Source organism: Rhagoletis zephyria, unplaced genomic scaffold, assembly GCF_001687245.7.
Source record: "Rhagoletis zephyria isolate East Lansing unplaced genomic scaffold, Rhagoletis_zephyria_1.1 Rzeph_scaffold_01593, whole genome shotgun sequence".
Lineage (NCBI taxonomy): Eukaryota > Metazoa > Arthropoda > Insecta > Diptera > Tephritidae > Rhagoletis > Rhagoletis zephyria.
In genome coordinates this window covers 47,859-66,799 of record NW_016158677.1, presented here as the reverse complement: position 1 = coordinate 66,799, position 18,941 = coordinate 47,859, and the positions used below count along the sequence as shown (strand labels likewise).

The window sequence follows — 18,941 nt, the reverse complement described above, 5'->3', positions numbered from 1 at the left end:
GTTATGGTTCACTAAAGAACTGAGAAATTTGAAAAACAGAAAGTCGCGTTATTTTGTATTAGAGAGAGTGTAAACATACTATGTAAAATACTCACTTTTGCGTCATAAGTTTTTTGAATTTGTTATAAAGCTTACTTGTGTAAAATCAAACGGCGTATAATATATAACCCCAAAGCGAAATTTACGTGGGTTTCCTTCCGCCATGGAGTATCAAAACACCGTCTCTCGTGATAATCAAACAATTTCTGACATGTTCGCTCAGTTTTTTAAATCCAATTATTCCATTAACTCACATGCTAACATTGACTATCCTTTTAAACTATGTCCAATGAACTCAATAAATATCCCAGTAATATCTCCCGATGATGTAGTAGTTTATCTGAAATCCTTAAAGCAGTCCTTCAGTTATGGTCCTGACCAGATCCCTACTTGTATTCTTATAAATTGTTCTGATTATCTCTATGAGCCGTTAACAGCGATATTTAATTTATCTCTTAAAGAGGGCGTTTTTCCAACTGTATGGAAGGAATCGTTCATAACCCCGTTACATAAAAGCGGTAGCAGCTCTTCAGTGGAGAACTACCGGGGAATAGCTAAGCTTTCTGCAATTCCTAAATTATTTGAAGCAATTATAACAAATCAGTTGACGCATTCTATCTCTTCTAGCATTTCATATAGTCAACATGGATTTTGCAAGGGCAAATCAACTTCTACAAATTTACTTGAATTAACATCCTACATATATCTCAAAAGCATTTAGTGAAAGCAAAACTGTTGATGTTATATATACTGACTTCAATAAAGCATTTGACAAAGTGTGCCACTCGTTGCTCATCTATAAACTTGATCTTCTTGGTCTTCCACCTAATTTTCTACGTTGGATCTCTTCATACCTCTATGATGGATCACAAAGGGTAATGTTTAAAAATACTATCGCTGACGTCATTGATGTTACTTCAGGAGTCCCTCAAGGTAGCCACCTAGGCCCGGTTCTGTTCTTGCTTTTTATAAACGATATTTCTACAAATATACAATTTTCCAAAATTTCAATGTATGCAGATGATGTAAAGCTTTATAAATCGTACGTTTCAATTAAAGAAAGGTCTTTGCTACAATCAGACTTAGACAGCACGGCTTACTGGTGTCAAGTAAATCTTATGCCTCTAAACCTTAAGAAATGTAAAGTAATGAGCTTCTCGCGAAGAGCTGTTCATCCCGCTTCTTATACAATAGGTAACCATAACCTGGAACAGGTATACAATTTTGTGGACCTTGGTATCACAATGGATCCTAAGCTTAATTTTAATCTTCCTATTAATGTGACAGTCAACAAGGCTAAAGGTGTACTTGCTTTTGTGAAACGATGGTCAAAAGAGTTTTGTGACCCTTATATCACTAAAACCCCGTTTACAACATTAGTTAGGCCAATTTGGAATACGGTTCGGTGGCTTGAAATCCAAGGTATCAAATTTACTGAGACAAGATAGAATCAATTCAAAAACAATTCCTACTTTTTGCTTTAAGAAATTTCCGTTGGGATTCTCAATATAACCTTCCACCTTATACGAGCCGATTAAAACTCATTAATCTTCCTACACTTTCCAGCCGCAGGCAAATGCTTGGTACAATTTTTATAGTTAAATTACTAACAGGCTCAATTTCAAGTCCACTTCTTCTTCCTAATATTCCCTCCCGGGTATCAAGACACTTTTGCCCCCTATTTCTGAATGCTTGTAAAACTAATTTTGAATTGCACGACCCACTCCGTTGCTTATGCCAGGATTTTAACTCTCATTCCAGCACGTTTGATATATCAGATCCGCTTTTCAGCATTAAGAAATCGATACTGTCCTCTCTCAATAGATGAATCACTAAAATAAAGACATAAAATCGGCTGATGAATTTAGTTCTGTAGCTGAACAGTTTTAGATCTCGACACTTAACAAACTCCTGCCTATCGTGACTCGGCGCAAAAATTGAAAATACTGGTTCCGTACGTCATGCGGACTGCGCCCCTCGTGCGGATGGGCGGGAATGGAGGGTAAAAACCGTTGGGATATTATTATTATTACTTTTACTTTGACCAGTTTTGGCTATATTACTTTGTTTATTCGATGTTAAATATTTTTGTATAAAAGTCTTGTGCAATGTATAACACACACCATACAAATGCACATTTCAAAGTTTGTATAAAATTATAAAAATTCAACAAATTTTATCAAAATCCCCCAAAAATTTCAAACTTTTCAATCAGATTTTCAGCGACTGAACGGACGTACTTGCTATGACTTGACTGTCCAAAATATTGACGGACTTGAGTCGGGTTTAGGGGGTCTTGTAGTAGAGTGGGAGTCATGGCAGGGCTGCTTTGAGTTTCAAGCAGAAGGGGTGGGACTGACTCCGCCTGACCGGACTGTTCCTTTTTCTTACTCTTTGCTTATCTGTCTATTGTTTCTCACGTTTCTGTAACTAGACATGAACTCCCTCTTTTGCTTATGTCTGCTGTAGATAAGGTGTATGAAATACCGTATGGTGGTCTACTACAGAAAGTTAAATTTAGTAACATTGCCCGACAAATATCCCATTCCCGAAATCAAAGATGTATTGTCACAACTTGGTAAAAAGAAATATTTTTCAACAATCGATTTAAAAAGTGGATTTCACCAAATTCCACTTAAAGTATCGGATATTGAAAAAAGAACGTTTGCCATAAATAACGGCTAGTACGAATTTACTCGACTGCCTTTTGGGCTGAAAAATTTCCAGTCAATTTTTCAAATGGTCCTAGACGATATTCTCAGGAATCACATCGGCAAGCGATGTTATGTTTATATAGACGATATTATCATCTTCAGCAAGGACCTGGAATCCCATTTCAATGAAACGAAAATCATTTTTGAGAGTCTAGAGAACGCCAACTTAGAAATACAGTTAGATAAGAGTGCATTTTTTAAATCTGATATTGAGTTTCTGGGATTTATTATTTCCGAGAAGGCCCCCAAGACGAATCCAAAACAAAAACTGAAGCGATAGTGAACTTTCCAATGCGGCGTTAGTCCAGGAGCCACGGATAGCATCGGGAAACGTGGTATCTGGACTAAAGTCGCAAACATACTACACGCACATCCCGAGTGCAACAAATAGGGTAAGAACAGCTATACTGGTTAAGAAAAGTATACACTCTTATATTGATCTTAATTTCTCTTCAGACGACCTGACGGTGGTAGCTGTGAACGATGGCAAGGATGGCACAATAGTCCTTGCATCTTGTTACATGCCTCACGACGAGGAGTCGCCATCAAACGGGCTCCGGAGGTTGGTAACAGCGGCCGAGAAGGCGAACCGTCCACTCGTCATAGGCGCGGATGCCAATGCGCACAATACGGTATGGGGGAGTGGAGATACCAACGAAAGGGGTGAGTCTTTACTAAACTTTATCTTAACAAGTAACTTAGATATAGCCAACCGGTGTGGTTAACCAACTTATATTAGCCCTACCTCGAAGAACGTTCTTGATATAACACTCCACACTAGTGGGGGAATCGGAGTAGGAAACTGGGAGGTGCTTAGTACACCCCCGTTTTCTGACCATAGGTATGTAGGATTTCAGGTAGAATTCTCAGCCCGTACAAAAAGCGAAACTTTCAGAAATCCCAAGAATACGAACTGGGAATTGTATGAAAGGGTAATGAGGAAGAATTTAAACAAGTATAGGGTAAGTGACTCCCACTCTGAATTGGAGAAACTGGTAGTCATACTTACCAACACTCTAAACAAAGCTTATCGCATCGCATGCCCTCCGCTACATGCAAGGCGAGGTTCAAAGCCACCTTGGTGGAACAGGGGACTCGGAGCACTCAGACGAAATTTCAGAGAACTCTTCAAACTGGCCAAGATAGCCAATGACAAGTTCTGCTGGATGGAATACAAAGATATACTTAAGGAATACAAGAAAGAGATTCGCAAATGCAAGCGGGAGTCGTGGAAGAACTTCTGCGGTGAATTAGAAAAAACAACCGAGGTAGCCAGGCTAAGGAAATTGCTATCCAAGAACCCGACTACTCCAAGGTTGCTACGTAAAAAATGTGGAGAGTGGACTGGAAGCAGTGAGGACTCACTGGAAGACCTAGTCAACACAAATTTTCCGGGTGTACAGACAGCAAGATCTACAATTTTTAGGAGATAGCATCATAACGGAAGAAAAAATACGGTGGGCTATCGATGGCTTCGAACCGTTTAAGTCCCCAGGCACAGACGGTATCTTTCCAGCCATGATGCAAAAAATTTCCGCAATGCTGGCACCATACTTGAAAATAATATACGAGGGATGTTTAAGGTTAAACTATGTGCCTGTCCTTTGGAGAGAGGCGGGGGTGGTATTCATACCGAAGGCGGGCAAAGGAAATCCCCTCTATTCGAAAGAATACAGACCAATTAGTCTAACCTCATTCTGGTACTGTTCATAAGAAGGTACAAAATCCCCGCATGGAAACCCCCGAGGCTCAACGGGGAGGAGCTATCAATCAAGGACCACACCAAGTACCTGGGAGTAATATTGGACAGCAAACTGATGTGGAAGCTAAATGTTGAGGAAAGGGTGAAAAAGGCCAGTGGTGCCCTTTACGCATGTAAAAATATGCTGGGTACTACATGGGGCCTATCCCCTGGCCTCATGCATTGGTGTTACACAGCGGTAGTAAGGCCGATATTGCTCTACGGCGCTCTGGTATGGTGGACCGCTGCCAAGAAAATCTCGTATAGAAAATCATTGGAGTGAGTACAGCGGCTCGCTGCCCTGTACATAACAGGAGCGCTAAGGACCACTCCAACGGCGGTACTTGAAAGGCTACTTAACCTACCGCCAATCGACATCGCAGTGGAGAGCACTGCAGCGAAATCCGCCATGACATTGATGGCCTTAGGTGAATTCTCCGCGAGAACTAGCGGGCACAGCTCGATATGCAGGGGGATGGAGGACAAAATTGACCACATACCCCCACGCTTCATCTGGGAAAGAACGTTTAAAGCTACGTGTAAGGAGGGCGGATGGCGCATGACCAGGCGACCCGCCAGCGGAACGTATAACATCTATACGGATGGATCAAAAATGGCTGATGGAGTGGGCGCCGGAGTCTACTGCGCCGAGCTAGACCTCAGGCAACCCTTCAAGCTTCCAGAGTACTGCAGTATCTTCCAGGCGGAAGTCTTCGCTATAGGGAAAGCTGCTGAGATTGCTAACAACGCAGGAAACTATATAAAAAATATCAATATATATGTCGATAGCCAGGCGGCGATTAAGGTTATAATCTCACATCGTATTTCCGAAAAGAGCTGAGTGCCGGATCCGGGTGAGATGGAACGCTTTAGCGACAGGCAAAACCACCAAGATCATCTGCAATAGCAGCAAAGGAAACACCGATTTCTTGTTTACACGGTCAGGCAGGGATTGCAGGACAGTTGCTGGCCTAATAACGGGCCACAACCTACTGGGCATTAGTAACAGTGACGCATGCAGGAAGTGCAGGGAGGAAGGCATGAGTGAGACGTTAGAACACCTTCTCTGTATCTGTCCGGCCTTAGCTAGAACTCGATTACATATCTCGGAGCTTCGCAGTTCAAAGGACTAGAGGAGGCTTCAAAACTGGATATTAAGGCTCTCTTGAACTTCGCAAAAAGCGTTGACGTCCTACACGACGACTGCTTTAGATCGTAGTAACACGGGCCTCCATCTGGCACTATAAAGCACCAATGGGTCTATGTAAGGCGCACCAGCCGACCAGTGTAACCTAAACTAACCTATATGCATATTTGGCTAGAAAATATGTACGGTGGTCGTTTTTTTTTGCAGTGAAATAATCTAGACAACATATGTAACCTGATTTTTGTTAATAAACCAGCGAAAATTATGTGTCCAAAAAAAAACTGGCGAGTTGAACTAATTGAGAATTGCCCATATCTCTCCAACTTTTTGGTGCGGATTAATGATACTTGGGTATATCTGTCCTATTGATCAAACTGTAGTTTTGTATTCAATAAAGAAAGAACTATCGAATTGGCTAACTAGGAAATTTGCACAGATCGCAAACTTTTCCTAAATTAGTTAACTAGTGTAATTAGTCAGTGATAGTGAAACTTTATTTCCCTTACCGCTCATCAGATAGTGATAGTGAAAATTCTATTTCACTACCACTATGTAGTGCTAGTGAAATTTGAAATGCACTATCGCTAACCATATAGTGCTAGTAAAATTTGAAATGCATTATCACTAACCATATAGTGGTAGGTCATACATACATAATAGGTCCATTAAATTTAGATAACGCAATTGAGGTTGAAGCGAACATTTTTTCTTAATTTTGTATGGCTTATATGAACTTTGGCAGACTTTCAAGTAGAAAATGTTTGCTTTGAAAATATTTTAGCTAGATAAGAACAGCTGTTTCATTTAAATTCACAACAAATGGTAAACATATGCCACTGTCATTCACAATAGTACATCTATCGGGCGTGTGGAAACCATAATACGGGAACTCATTTTATACGATACCATTGCAAGCGTTTATCGTCTATCGAATGAAAATTCATTTATTAGGTGTGACTCGTATAGTAGACACACAGGAGGGTAATCGTAATTTTGCGAGACATAATAGACTTTAAAATAATAATAAATAGATCTATTGATAAAAATGTCTGGTGTATAGTTGTACAATTGAAAAATCGTGAAACCAGCCAGTTCGAGTGATGCAGATTTTCTGACATATATGGATGCCATTTTGTCGGAAACATGCGATAACATGGTAAATACCGTTATTATTGGNTTCTGGTGTATAGTTGTACAATTGAAAAATCGTGAAACCAGCCAGTTCGAGTGATGCAGATTTTCTGACATATATGGAGGCCATTTTGTCGGAAACATGCGATAACATGGTAAATACCGTTATTATTGGGGATTTTAATATAAACATGAATATAGTATTAATATAGTAGGAAACTCAATGAGGTATTCTCTCAGCAGGCAATGAAACAGTTAATTAACTTTAATACCAGTGTTACTGAACAGTGCCAAACACTCATCGACTTGTTGTACTTGAACACTAATGAAGTTTCATGTGAAAAAGCGGAGGAACATAGAATATCGGATCATGAAACCATAATGTTCAAATGCTATATAAAAAAACAACGCCCAATCAATATACTGTCTGAATTAATTTCTTGGGATGAGTACAGCCCAGACAACCTCATGAATCTTTTGAGACAATGCAACTTTGCAGACCTGAATAGTTTCAATCTTGATGATATGCTCGAACATATCAACCTTTGTTTGATTTCGAGTATGAATCAACTAACTTCTCGGGTACAATGCGGGTTAAAATTAGAAATAAATGATATGATAGACTGACACTAATAAAGAAAAGTTTAGGTTATACCAAAGGGCAGTACTCACAGGTGATTTGGTAGACAACGAAATAAAGAAAGAGTATAAGAAAAAGATTAAAATTTAAAAAATTTCAATATATGGAACACAAGGTAGAAATTAAAAGAGGTGATAGACGTTTAATATGTAAATATTTAAAGAATATTGTCAATAATCAGGGATCTCAACGCGGAGATTCGGCAACTTGTAAACGTACATAAGCGGAAGAAGTGGGAGGAGCACCTGAAGACTTGTAATTTCACCTCTGGTGTGAGCAAGCTTTGGTCAACCGTGAGGTCATTGTCTAATCCGACGAAGCACGACGACAGAGTCGAAATTTCCTTCGGCGACCATGCTTCGTCGGACCCGGAGCGATGCGCGAGCTATTTTAGCCGGCAGTTCATACTGCATCCTCCGGTAGACAAAGCCAAGCGTCGAGTGACCAGAAGGCTGCACAAACTGCCAACAAATTGTGCCCCCCTTGCTTTCACTTGCGGTGAAGTTCAGGTGGCCATCGGGAAGGCGAAAGCCTCCAAAGCCATGGGTCCCGACGGAATATGCATGCTGATGCTGAAAAATTTGGGTCCTGCGGGGGTAGCGTACCTAACGGAGGTCCTCAACTTGTCAATGGCCACTCTCATCATCCCAGACATCTGGAAGGTGGGGAGAGTGGTCCCACTGCTCAAACCGGGGAAACCTGCCAACAAAGGAGATTCGTATCGTCCGATTACACTCCTTTCCCCGGTAGCGAAGACACTCGAGGCCTTGCTACTCCCGTACTTCACAAACCACCTGACCCCAGCGAAGCATCAGCATGGTTTCCGTAAAGTGCACAGTACAACAACAGCACTTAACGCCATAAACACTCAGATAACTCGTGGCCTTAACCGTAACCGTCCCTGTGAGAGAACGATTCTAGTAGCGTTGGACTTGTCAAAGGCGTTTGACACCGTCTGCCATTCCACGCTACTAGAAGATATAGAGGCCTCCTCTCTCCCACAGAGGCTCAAACGGTGGTCGGCAAATTATCTGAGTGGTCGACATTCGTCGGTAATGTTTAGAGACAAAACGAGTAAGCAGCGAAAAATAAAACAGGGGGTTCCTCAGGGTGGTGTCCTTTCCCCGCTACTGTTTAACTTTTATATTTCAAAGCTCCCTCAACCACCAGAGGGAGTCTCGATTGTCTCCTATGCCGACGATTGCTCGATCATGGCGACTGGGAATGGAATTGATGACCTGTGTTCGAAAGTAAACGGCTATCTCTCCGAACTTTCTCGCTTCTTCACTGCAAAGTGTCTAGCCCTCTCCCCTACGAAATCCTCCGCGACCCTGTTCACAACCTGGACGAAGGAGGTCAGGCTACCGCTGGGGATTCACGTCGATGACACACCAATTCCGACGGTGAATAACCCCAAAATACTCGGAGTAACATTCGACAGCCTGCTCTCCTTCTCTGCGCACTCAACCGCTATTGTCAATAAAGTACAGAGCCGCAACAAGGTCCTCAAGTCGCTAGCCGGCAGTACTTGGGGCAAAGACAAAGAAACGTTGCTGGCAACATACAAGGCAATAGGCCGGCCGGTTTTGAACTACGCAGCGCCAGTGTGGTCGCCAGGGACTAGTAGGACGCAGTGGACGAAGCTACAGACTGTACAGAACACCGCACTCAGGACAGCGACGGGATGCCTCTTGATGTCGCCTGAACACCACCTGCACGGCGAGGCGCAAATGCTCCCTGTAAAGGAGCACAATATAATGCTCTGCAAGCAGTTCCTGATCGGGAGCCACAGAAGTGGCCACCCAAACAGACAGCTGCTTGCAGAGGAGCCCTCGCCTAGGCACGTCAGGAGGCATCTATATGAACTGACGGACGAAGTCCAGAGGTTCATTAAGCAACCTCTGGACCCGACAGCTTACAGACAGGCCCTGAACGGCATTCACAGGGACTCAGTCTCGAGTTATGTAGACTCTAGACCTGTGAATGCCGTTCTAGGCATACCACCCCCGGACATTGACGAGACAGAGCTTCATCTGCCTCGGGAGACACGCACTACACTTGCTCAACTTCGCTCCGGCTACTGCAGCAGGTTAAACTCCTACTTGAGTAGGCTGAATGAGGATGTGCCGAACGAATGTCCGGCATGCGGAGAGACCCCACATGACTCGAACCATCTCTTCGCATGCCCGGAAAACCCGACAACCCTAACGGCCCTGTCCCTGTGGACAGATCCCACAGAAGCTGCACGCTTCCTAGGGTTGCCGTTAGTGGAACTTGACGACAACGACTGAGATACCAACCGATCTGGGCGGGGTTGTTGTAGCCGCTACAACAACAACAACAAGGAGGTACTTGACATCACTCTCAGCAACAGACTGGCCAGTCCTCTGATCGTTCTTCAGTCACTGTCGGATCATAGGATTATCCGATTTGCACTGGGAGCTGAGGTTCTGACAGGTCACCCAAAGAGAAACCCCAGGAAAACAGACTGGGGTAAATACGAAGAGGTACTTAGGTTGAACCTAGGCAGAATAGAGGCACAACATAGAAAGGTGGATTGTATGGAGTTAGAGGACAGGGTCAACAGGCTGAACGGCACCATTCTGGATGCCTTTACCTCCAGCTGCCCCGTGTCAAAGCCAAAGAGGAAAGCTCAGCCTCCCTGGTGGACACGGGAACTCTCAGTTCTTAGAAGAGGTGCGAAGACTTTTCAACAGGGCAAAGTGCACCGGAAACTGGGAGGAGTACTCAGTCAGTCTGACAAAATACAATAAGGAGATTAGAAAGGCCAAGCGTAGCAGCTTCAGGACCTTTTGTGAGAACATCGCATCTACTCCTGCAGCTGCTAGGCTGCTTAAAGCCTTAGCGAGAGACAACACCGGGACCAGGTTGGCTATTAGGCTACCTAATGGAACCTTTTCAGGTACTGAACAGGAAAGGGCACTCGCTCTGCTGTCGGCCCACTTTCCGGACGCCATTCCCACCGCCGGGGATANTTGGCTATTAGGCAACCTAATGGAACCTTTTCAGGTACTGAACAGGAAAGGGCACTCGCTCTGCTGTCAGCCCACTTTCCGGACGCCATTCCCACCGCCGGGGATACGTTGTTCCGGGCGTTCAGGCCATCCCCACCGGACTGGAAGCTGGCTAAAAGCCTTATTAACCGGCAAACAGTGCGGTGGGCTCTGGACTCCTTCGAACGGTACAAGGCCCCTGGGGTGGATGGTGTATGTCCGGCGCTGCTGAAGCAGGGCGGGGAGCTCTTACTTCCACATCTTGTGGACATTATGAGGGACAGTCTAGCACTGGCTCACATTCCCAAGGTGTGGCAGAGGGCCAGGGTTATCTTTATCCCGAAGGTAGGCAAGAGGGATTACTCTTTTGCCAAGTCATTCAGGCCGATAAGTCTCACATCCTTTATGTTAAAGGCAATGGAGAAAATTATTGACCATGAAACCAGGTTTAACACTCTAAAACAAACACCTCTGCATTCCAACCAGCACGCGTACAGGGTGGGGAGATCCACGGATACTGCGCTGTATGCCCTAACGGAGGAAATACAAGGGGCCTTTGAGTGTGATGAGGTGGTGCTCTGTGCCTTCCTCGATATCGAGGGGTCCTTCGATAACGCCTCACATTTGGGAGTCGTCAGAGCTCTTGCGAAACATAACCTTCAGCCAACCATCCGAAGACGGATAACAAGATTATTTCAGACCAGGATTGCCGAAACTGAAGTCGGTGATAGCGTCGTTCAAATACAAACGTCGAAAGGGTGCCCACAAGGGGGGGTGTATTATCTCCTCTACTGTGGCGCTTAGTTGTGGACGAACTCCTACAGATATGCGGTATGCGGACGACATAGCGATTATCGCTAGAGGGAAGTTCGCAAGTACTCTCTGTGACATCGTCCAAAGAGGACTTAACCTTGCAAAAAGGTGGTGCGCAGACGTAGGTTTAAATATCAACCCCTCTAAGACAGCCATAGTCCCCTTCACCAAGAAACGTAATCTCCAGGGGATGAGGAACTTGACCTTGGGCGGGGTCGTAATCAGTGTCGCCACAGAGGTTAAGTGTCTGGGGCTTACCCTGGGACTCCAAGCTTCTGTGGAGGGCCCATGTTGATGCGGTCACCTATAAGGCCACGAGAGCGATGATGGTGTGCAAACGTCTAGCGGGTAAATCCTGGGGGTGCACTCCGAGGATCCTCAGATGGATGTACACCATGATAGTGAAACCAATAGTGGCTTATGGTGCGGTGGCTTGGTATTCCAGGACTACTATGGGAACGGTGAGGCAGACTCTCTCCAAGATTCAACGTCTGGCATGTATTTGCATTACGGGAGCAATGCGCACATGCCCGACGGCAGCGCTCGAGGTAATGCTGGAACTCGAGCCACTGCATCTCTCAATTGAACAGGCTGCAAAGCGAACCCTCCTTAACTTTGCGAGAGAGGGCTTCGGCAAAGGCAAGGTGTTATCATCCAGGAACAGGGACAAGTTAGGTACCCAGCTCCCCCTGGCTTTGTTCCCCAGAGACGATATTAACAGAGAGGTGGTCTTCAAGAGAAATTTCAGGACCCTCACTTACAACAAGGCGACCTGGTGTACCTCTATTATGGAGAGTCACATATAGGCGAGCACAATACAGTGGTACACTGACGGCTCTAAAACACCCGCGGGGATTGGAGCAGGTGTATACGGCCCTAGGCTGAAGCTTTCGGTGCCCCTGGGAACTTTCCCTAGCATCTTTCAAGCGGAGGTCTATGCCACCAGTATGTGCGCTGAGATTAACATTCACAGGAACTATAGGAATGAAAGGATACTTATACTAAGTGATAGCCAGGCGGCACTTAGGGCCCTCTCCTCCTCCTTGGTTTGGGAGTGTGTCGAGAGGCTCAATGCTCTGGCGGAGGTCAATAATATCCAACTAATGTGGGTACCAGGGCACATGGGGGTTGCAGGAAACGAAGAAGCTGATCATCTGGCCAGAACGGCCGCTTCCTCGACCCCGATAGGACCTGAGCCCTTTCTGGCAGTAGGACCCAACACATAAAGGAAATGCTCAGAAGGGACAACAGCAAACTGAGGGAACTGCACTGGCTTGGCACCATGGGACAACGTCAGGCAAAACGCTTATTAGGAGGTTACAATCTGTCAAGATACAGGCTTCTCATGGATCTCCCAAAAGAGAAACTAAGAATTATTACAGGTTTTATGACGGGCCATTGTAGGCTCAGAGGGCACCTGCATAAACTAGGTATCTGGTCCAGCGACCTGTGTCGCTTTTGCGATGCAGCCAAGGAGACTCCTCTACACCTTCTTATGGAATGTGAGGCTGTTGCACGCTGGAGGCATAGGAGCATAGGGCACGTCTGGCCAAGAGAGGAGCACATACATTCACTGTCCCCGGGGTCTATTATGAAATTTATAGACACTCTGGGGCTGGTTGATGTGTTGTGATGAGCTAGGGGCACAATAGACCTACTGGTCGCAGTGCCATACCTAACCACTATCTATCTATCTAAGCATTGCACTTGACTGAGGTGGAGTTGTGGTGTAGTCGTCTCTAGCAAACACAGGAGGTGTAGGTTTGTGGCCTTGGGTTTGGCTCGAGGCCAGCCCTTAGCAGAAGAATACGTAGCAAATGTAGCCCTATGGACGAACAACTTCTGATACCTAAACGGGGGTAGATCGCCGAAACAACAGCTCTTGGTCGGGTAAAACCCGAGTCATTCCGNCTATCTATCTATCTAAGCATTGCACTTGACTGAGGTGGAGTTGTGGTGTAGTCGTCTCTAGCAAACACAGGAGGTGTAGGTTTGTGGCCTTGGGTTTGGCTCGAGGCCAGCCCTTAGCAGAAGAATACGTAGCAAATGTAGCCCTATGGACGAACAACTTCTGATACCTAAACGGGGGTAGATCGCCGAAACAACAGCTCTTGGTCGGGTAAAACCCGAGTCATTCCGGTACGTTGAACCGGCTGTCGTGGGAATGTAGTCAAGTTAGTCTCGAAAATTGGTAAACTGAAGATTTTTTGCATTGTGTTCAAGAAATATTTAACACGATTTGCTGGAGTCAGAGGGCTTTGGAATCGAGGCCATCTTGAAACAAAGTTGGTCAACGTTTCTTGTTCCTCAGTGATTTTAAAACATCAACCAAAGTCAATCAACCACTGATATGTATACGTGGTAGGCAAACGCCGGAAAGATTTTGCTCCATCTTGCCACTTTTTTTATTACAGTGGGTGAAAGTTTTTTTGGGGGGAAAATGCTATTATTTTGCATGAATCTTGTTTTTACCCTTCCCTTTAGTAAAATGATTCGGTTAGCATTTTTGTTGTTTAATGCCATTTTTGTAAAAATTGTTTTCAAAATGGCTGCGATTCCACACTCCCGAAGCTCGGGAGTTTTACAACCCTTGCGACTTGCGATCACTGAATCCATCGTTGTCCGATTTTTCGTGAAACCCACAAAAATGCTATCACTTAATTCGAATAGCTATGATCGTAGCGTATACTTTGAATGTATACGTTCGTACCAATTCGGACTCAGTGATCTCATTTTCGTAGATTTCGCGGAAAATCGGACTACGATGTTTTCTGTCATAGCCACCAGTATCAAAAAAAAAAAATGCTCTACTATGCAAATAACCGCCAGTTTTGAAATTGGCCTGTACTATTTCCTATTTACTTATGCGTTAGAAACAAATTTAAATCCTCAAGCCTTCTCAATTCTTTCTATATACATAGGTAAATATGTTGTTAAATATTTCGAATATTTGTTAAAGAATCTACGTAATCGATAAATACATTTTCGAACTTTACCTTTCCCTTACGGACAGTCATAACTGCTGTTACTTCTTCATGGGAAAGACCCGCTATCAACTTTGCCACGAGTATTTCTTTCCTTTCAATCTCATATGTGAATTTATTTTTTAACGCTGGATTTACTGCAGATGGATTAGATGATTCTGCCGCCCGCTCTTCCTGAGTTTTATTCGCATTCTCTAGTTGCTCTAAAGCTGCGATTCGCTCGCTCTCTTTTTTTTTCTTCATTATAATAGTGGCAATCGCAGTAGGATTGTTTAAATCTTCCAATTTTAAGACAATGCGGTATAATGTCTCAATGTGAAGCAGAATGTGACGTGATTTACGTTGTGCTGACGACGCAAGATCGCTTAAAATACCAGTTGCAGTGCTTCCTGAAGATATATTGCTTTTCAGATGGACAAGGTTGACTAAAGTGGAGTGTGTCATCACGCTTGTGCCATCTCCATCTCCGCCAGCAGCCGCCTCATTACCCATAATTTCGGCATCAATAATTTTGCGTGGTGCCGTTACACTTCCGTACTGCAGTTTACCCAATGAGTTCTCAAATTTCAATGGAGTAAAAACGTAAGGCGTTTTTTGATCTTGGTTGGTTCCAATATTTCCACAATTATTGCTTGCCGTCCCGATTGTTTCTGAGTTATGGCGCTCACGGTGTTGCCCATTACGCGTTCCATTTTTATTTCCAAGCTGAACTAAGATAAGTTGAGCATGCCCTTTTGGTTGTGTTAGCGGATGGTTTAGTTGGTTATCTTTATGTGCCTGGCTGTGACGGATGTTGCCATTTTGAGCACCCTTTCTTTCACGATATACCGTATGGTAAAAGTCGTCGATATAAGGAGTATCTGTATTCAACTGTGACAACTGAATACCGATCAACCAATGCTTGTCACGTGTGCTCATTAAATTAGCATATTCATCAAATTCTTCACGCGGTAAGTTGCCATTTGCAGGTCCTCCATCTCTACGTTGATGGGTAGATTTATTGCTCCCAACGTGGGCTCGATGCTGAACTTGGTTATGATGGACATTTATTGCCATATTTTGCTGTATTTGGTGTGCTTGGCGCGCCGAATTTTGCAACAAGGGATGATTTTGTTGTATTTCTTGAACCAAGCGCATATTAAACATATTGTACATTGAGTTGGTTTGTTGGGTATTGAGTAGAACTGCTGGACTTGGTGGATGAGGAGCAACCCGTGTTGGTTGTTGTTGCGATTGCACCAATGCGGCAGGATGAATACCCGCCACAGCCGCCGCTGCACGCATTGCATTAAAACTTGGATGCATAGCAAAGTTATTCAAAGCGATTGGGAGATGCGGATTTGGCAGTGGACGCTGGTGCAATTGTTGAAAATTCGACGGCAGTCCGTGTTGGTTTAATAAAGGATGTGGAGGAAGTTGATGATTGTTCTGTTGTAATTGCGAACTTAATCCCGTGGGATATAAAGAAAATCCTGGTGGAAGGCGAGTTCCAACGACACCACCTCCTTGCTTTTGATGAAGTAAATTTCCCAAAGGATGTTGCGATAGGTTATTAGCCAAATTGCTACTCTGCAGTGGCACGCTTTCTTTGTTATTAGAATACCCGGGAGGACCTTAGTAAATTTGGATTATTAAAAGTGCAAACTGAGTTTATCGTTTGATTGAATTGTCATACCTTTTAATTGCGTCAATGGTTGTTTTTGTATGTTTTGTAGATGTCCGGTTTGCTGTTGTTGCATATGGTGTGGTGATGTCTTTATTTGTTGTTTCAAGGTTTCACTAATATATTGTTGGCAAATTTGTTTTTGTATTGGTTGCTGTGAATAACGATAATCTTCTTTTAATTGAAAATGCTCCTCTTGGTGCTTTCGCATAGTTTGTTCAATAATTATATGCCTTTCTATATCCTCCAAGGTGCAAAATTTTGGCGCGGTAGGGAGACCATAAGCGCCGTCGGTCCTACAAGCAGTTATGTCTCCTTGAGCTCTTCTAAAATCAGAATTCTCATTTCGTTGCGTGTGCCTTTGATGTGGTACTTGATCTGACATTTGAAGACGTTGCAAATTAGAATGGTTAATATTGTTTGCCCCAATAGGCCCGCATGCGTTATTAACATGGAAAAGAGCTGTTTGCCTGTTTAATTCACCTATGTTTGATTGTTGGCTGGTTGAAGACTTAAAAGATTTTGAAGACCACACACTTGGATCTAAACTTAGTTCAGATGATTCAACTACACTTTCGTTATCGTCGAATCTTAAATCAACATCATCAAATTTCATTCCCGACAAATTTAACTCCAAATCAGAATCTGCGAACTTTTCTACTTGCGACACATGTGAAAATTTATTTTTGGCAGATGAGGCGTGGGAGGAATATAGAGTTTCCCCGCCCTTTGACCGTGCACCCTCAAAAGAATCCCGGTAGCTACTGCCGGAAACGAAGCAATCCGTAAGACGAACCATATTTTCATGAGCCTCTTCCCAGTCGCCATTAGTCGCAGAACCGAACGTCTCGTCGTTAAGTGCATCATACTCCTCTTCAGAAGGCTCGGCGATCTGGTTCCCAGGTCCATCATCTTCGTACTTAAAATACAAATGTTTATTTAAGCTCAGATCATCATATGCAACATTAATTTTATATATCGTCTGTCTAGACATACAATTTCCCCAATTAAACATACACCACAATGAAAAATTTCATAAACGACCATATTTGCAATAACACGAAGCCATGGATTTAGATCCGTATAATTATCATAATACATTCAAATGAAGAAAAATTGTATACACCAATTATTTATTTATTAACTCACCGGTACAGATGTATCAAAGCCAAAAAACGAATCGTCCATTGAGAAAATTTGTTTATTTCGCAAGAAATTGTCATTTGTCACACATTCATGTCCCCCATTGGCTACTCGCCAATATTGCCAGGTTACGCACAAATAAGTCAAATTCACGTATTACATTTAAGTATAATTACAACACTGTTACTACGTTTTTCAAAAAAGGTCCCGTTTATGCATAGCTCGCGAATTCATGAAATAAAGTGCCTTGAAAAACTCGCAATGCACTGGCGAGAAACTAAACATTGGGTTGTGACTTTTTTGTCCTCCTTTTCAATTTTCAAAAGTCGTTGGTACCTGAAACATATTATATTTAAATTCGTTATAATATATGGAACACATCAAGATAACCAACCGTTCAGCTATAGAAAAACTAAAAATGCTGACCGATAGTACTTTTTACGCTGATTTCAACTATATAAATATTATTTGCCGCGATTAAAAAGTAAAGAAGATGTAAAAGGTTAAAAAAATTTTTGTGATATTTTAAAATAATTATATTTTATAAACTACGTAACCGATTAAAAAAGTAATGATATCAAAATAAAGGCAATTAATCCATCTTTAAGTTCATATATAAAATGCGTTTGCTTGCTTATATATTTAAGCCAAAAATATTAAAAAACAAATAAAATGTTATAATTTTTCATAAAATAACCTTTTTTAGAAAAAAGTGCATAATCAATGCTAAAGACATATATATTATTTAGAAAGTGCAAGTTCTTACCTTTAATTTGATATGCATATTTTATTATGATCTACTTTTGAGGTTTAAGAATTTAGTGATACAAAAAATTAAAAGCATTTACAAGCAAAAGTGACAAATGTGGGTGATATCATAGTTTCTTTTGCCCAGAACTTCTTTCTGCGTAGGCGGCCTTCGGCCGCACTTAGTGATTATAACCCTCACTAAGTAGAATTCTCCTTTCTGTGTTGCTGAAGAAGTGAGGCTGAACACCTTTTGCCGAGAACACCTTTCTGCGTAGGCGGCCTTCGGCCGCACTTAGTGATTATAACCCTCACTAAGTAGAATTCTCCTTTCTGTGTTGCTGAAGAAGTGAGGCTGAACACCTTTTGCAGAGAACACCTTTCTGCGTAGGCGGCCTTCGGCCGCACTTAGTGATTATAACCCTCACTAAGTAGAATTCTCCTTTCCGTGTTGCTGAAGAAGTGAGGCTGAACACCTTTTACAGAGAACACCTTTCTGCGTAGGCGGCCTTTGGCCGCACTTAGTGATTATAACCCTCACTAAGTAGAATTCTCCTTTCTGTGTTGCCATGAAAGGCGGGGGGGGGGCACATTTGCATTAATCTTAAGACCGTCCTCACTTTCAAACATTTTATATATTTTAAATAAATTAAGAGTATTCATCTTTTTAAAAAATATTCAAAACACGTTTTTTATCTCCGCCGGAACACAAACAAATGAAAAATAGCTGTAAGTATATACATATATGTACATATAAAACGGCATAAATTTTCCCGCTTCCAACAAAAACAGTACCCTTTCCAAAAAAGTCTGTTAACTCGCCTTGTTTAATTAACTAAAATATCCATTTGCAAATACATGCATTTATATTTTTTATTATCACTGAATTCTGAAAACTCAAAAGCAAATCATAATATAATAAGTATATCAAATCAAAGGTAAGAACTTACACTTTTTCAATAATATAAATTTTTTTAGCATTGATTATGGACTTTTTCTAAAAAAGGGTTATTTTATGAAAAAATTATGACATTTTTTTGGTTTTATAATATTTTTGGCTTAAATATATAAAAAAAGCATACACATTTTATATATCAGCTTGAAGATAAATTAATTGTCTTTATTTTGACATCATTAGTTTTTAAATCGGTTACGCAGTTTAGAA

General features: G+C 42.6%; 1 protein-coding gene across 2 annotated transcripts in view; it reads right to left on the bottom strand.

The window, feature by feature from the left end:
* The window catches only part of Patr-1 (Protein associated with topo II related - 1), a 60,776-nt gene extending 43,518 nt beyond the window's left edge, over positions 1-17,258 (bottom strand). Inside the window, exons 1-4 of one of the 2 annotated variants that reach the window (XM_017618279.1) lie at positions 17,036-17,258; positions 16,370-16,805; positions 15,899-16,264; positions 14,236-15,836 (exon numbers count right to left, since the gene is read on the bottom strand). In XM_017618279.1, the coding sequence (XP_017473768.1) occupies positions 14,236-15,836; positions 15,899-16,264; positions 16,370-16,805; positions 17,036-17,074 (2,442 nt within the window). In that variant the 5' untranslated portion in view covers positions 17,075-17,258. Of the gene's footprint in view, positions 1-14,235; positions 15,837-15,898; positions 16,806-17,035 lie in introns of both variants that reach the window. The other variant, XM_017618278.1, reaches the window with a different exon arrangement.
* Between the last annotated feature and the right edge of the window lie 1,683 nt (positions 17,259-18,941).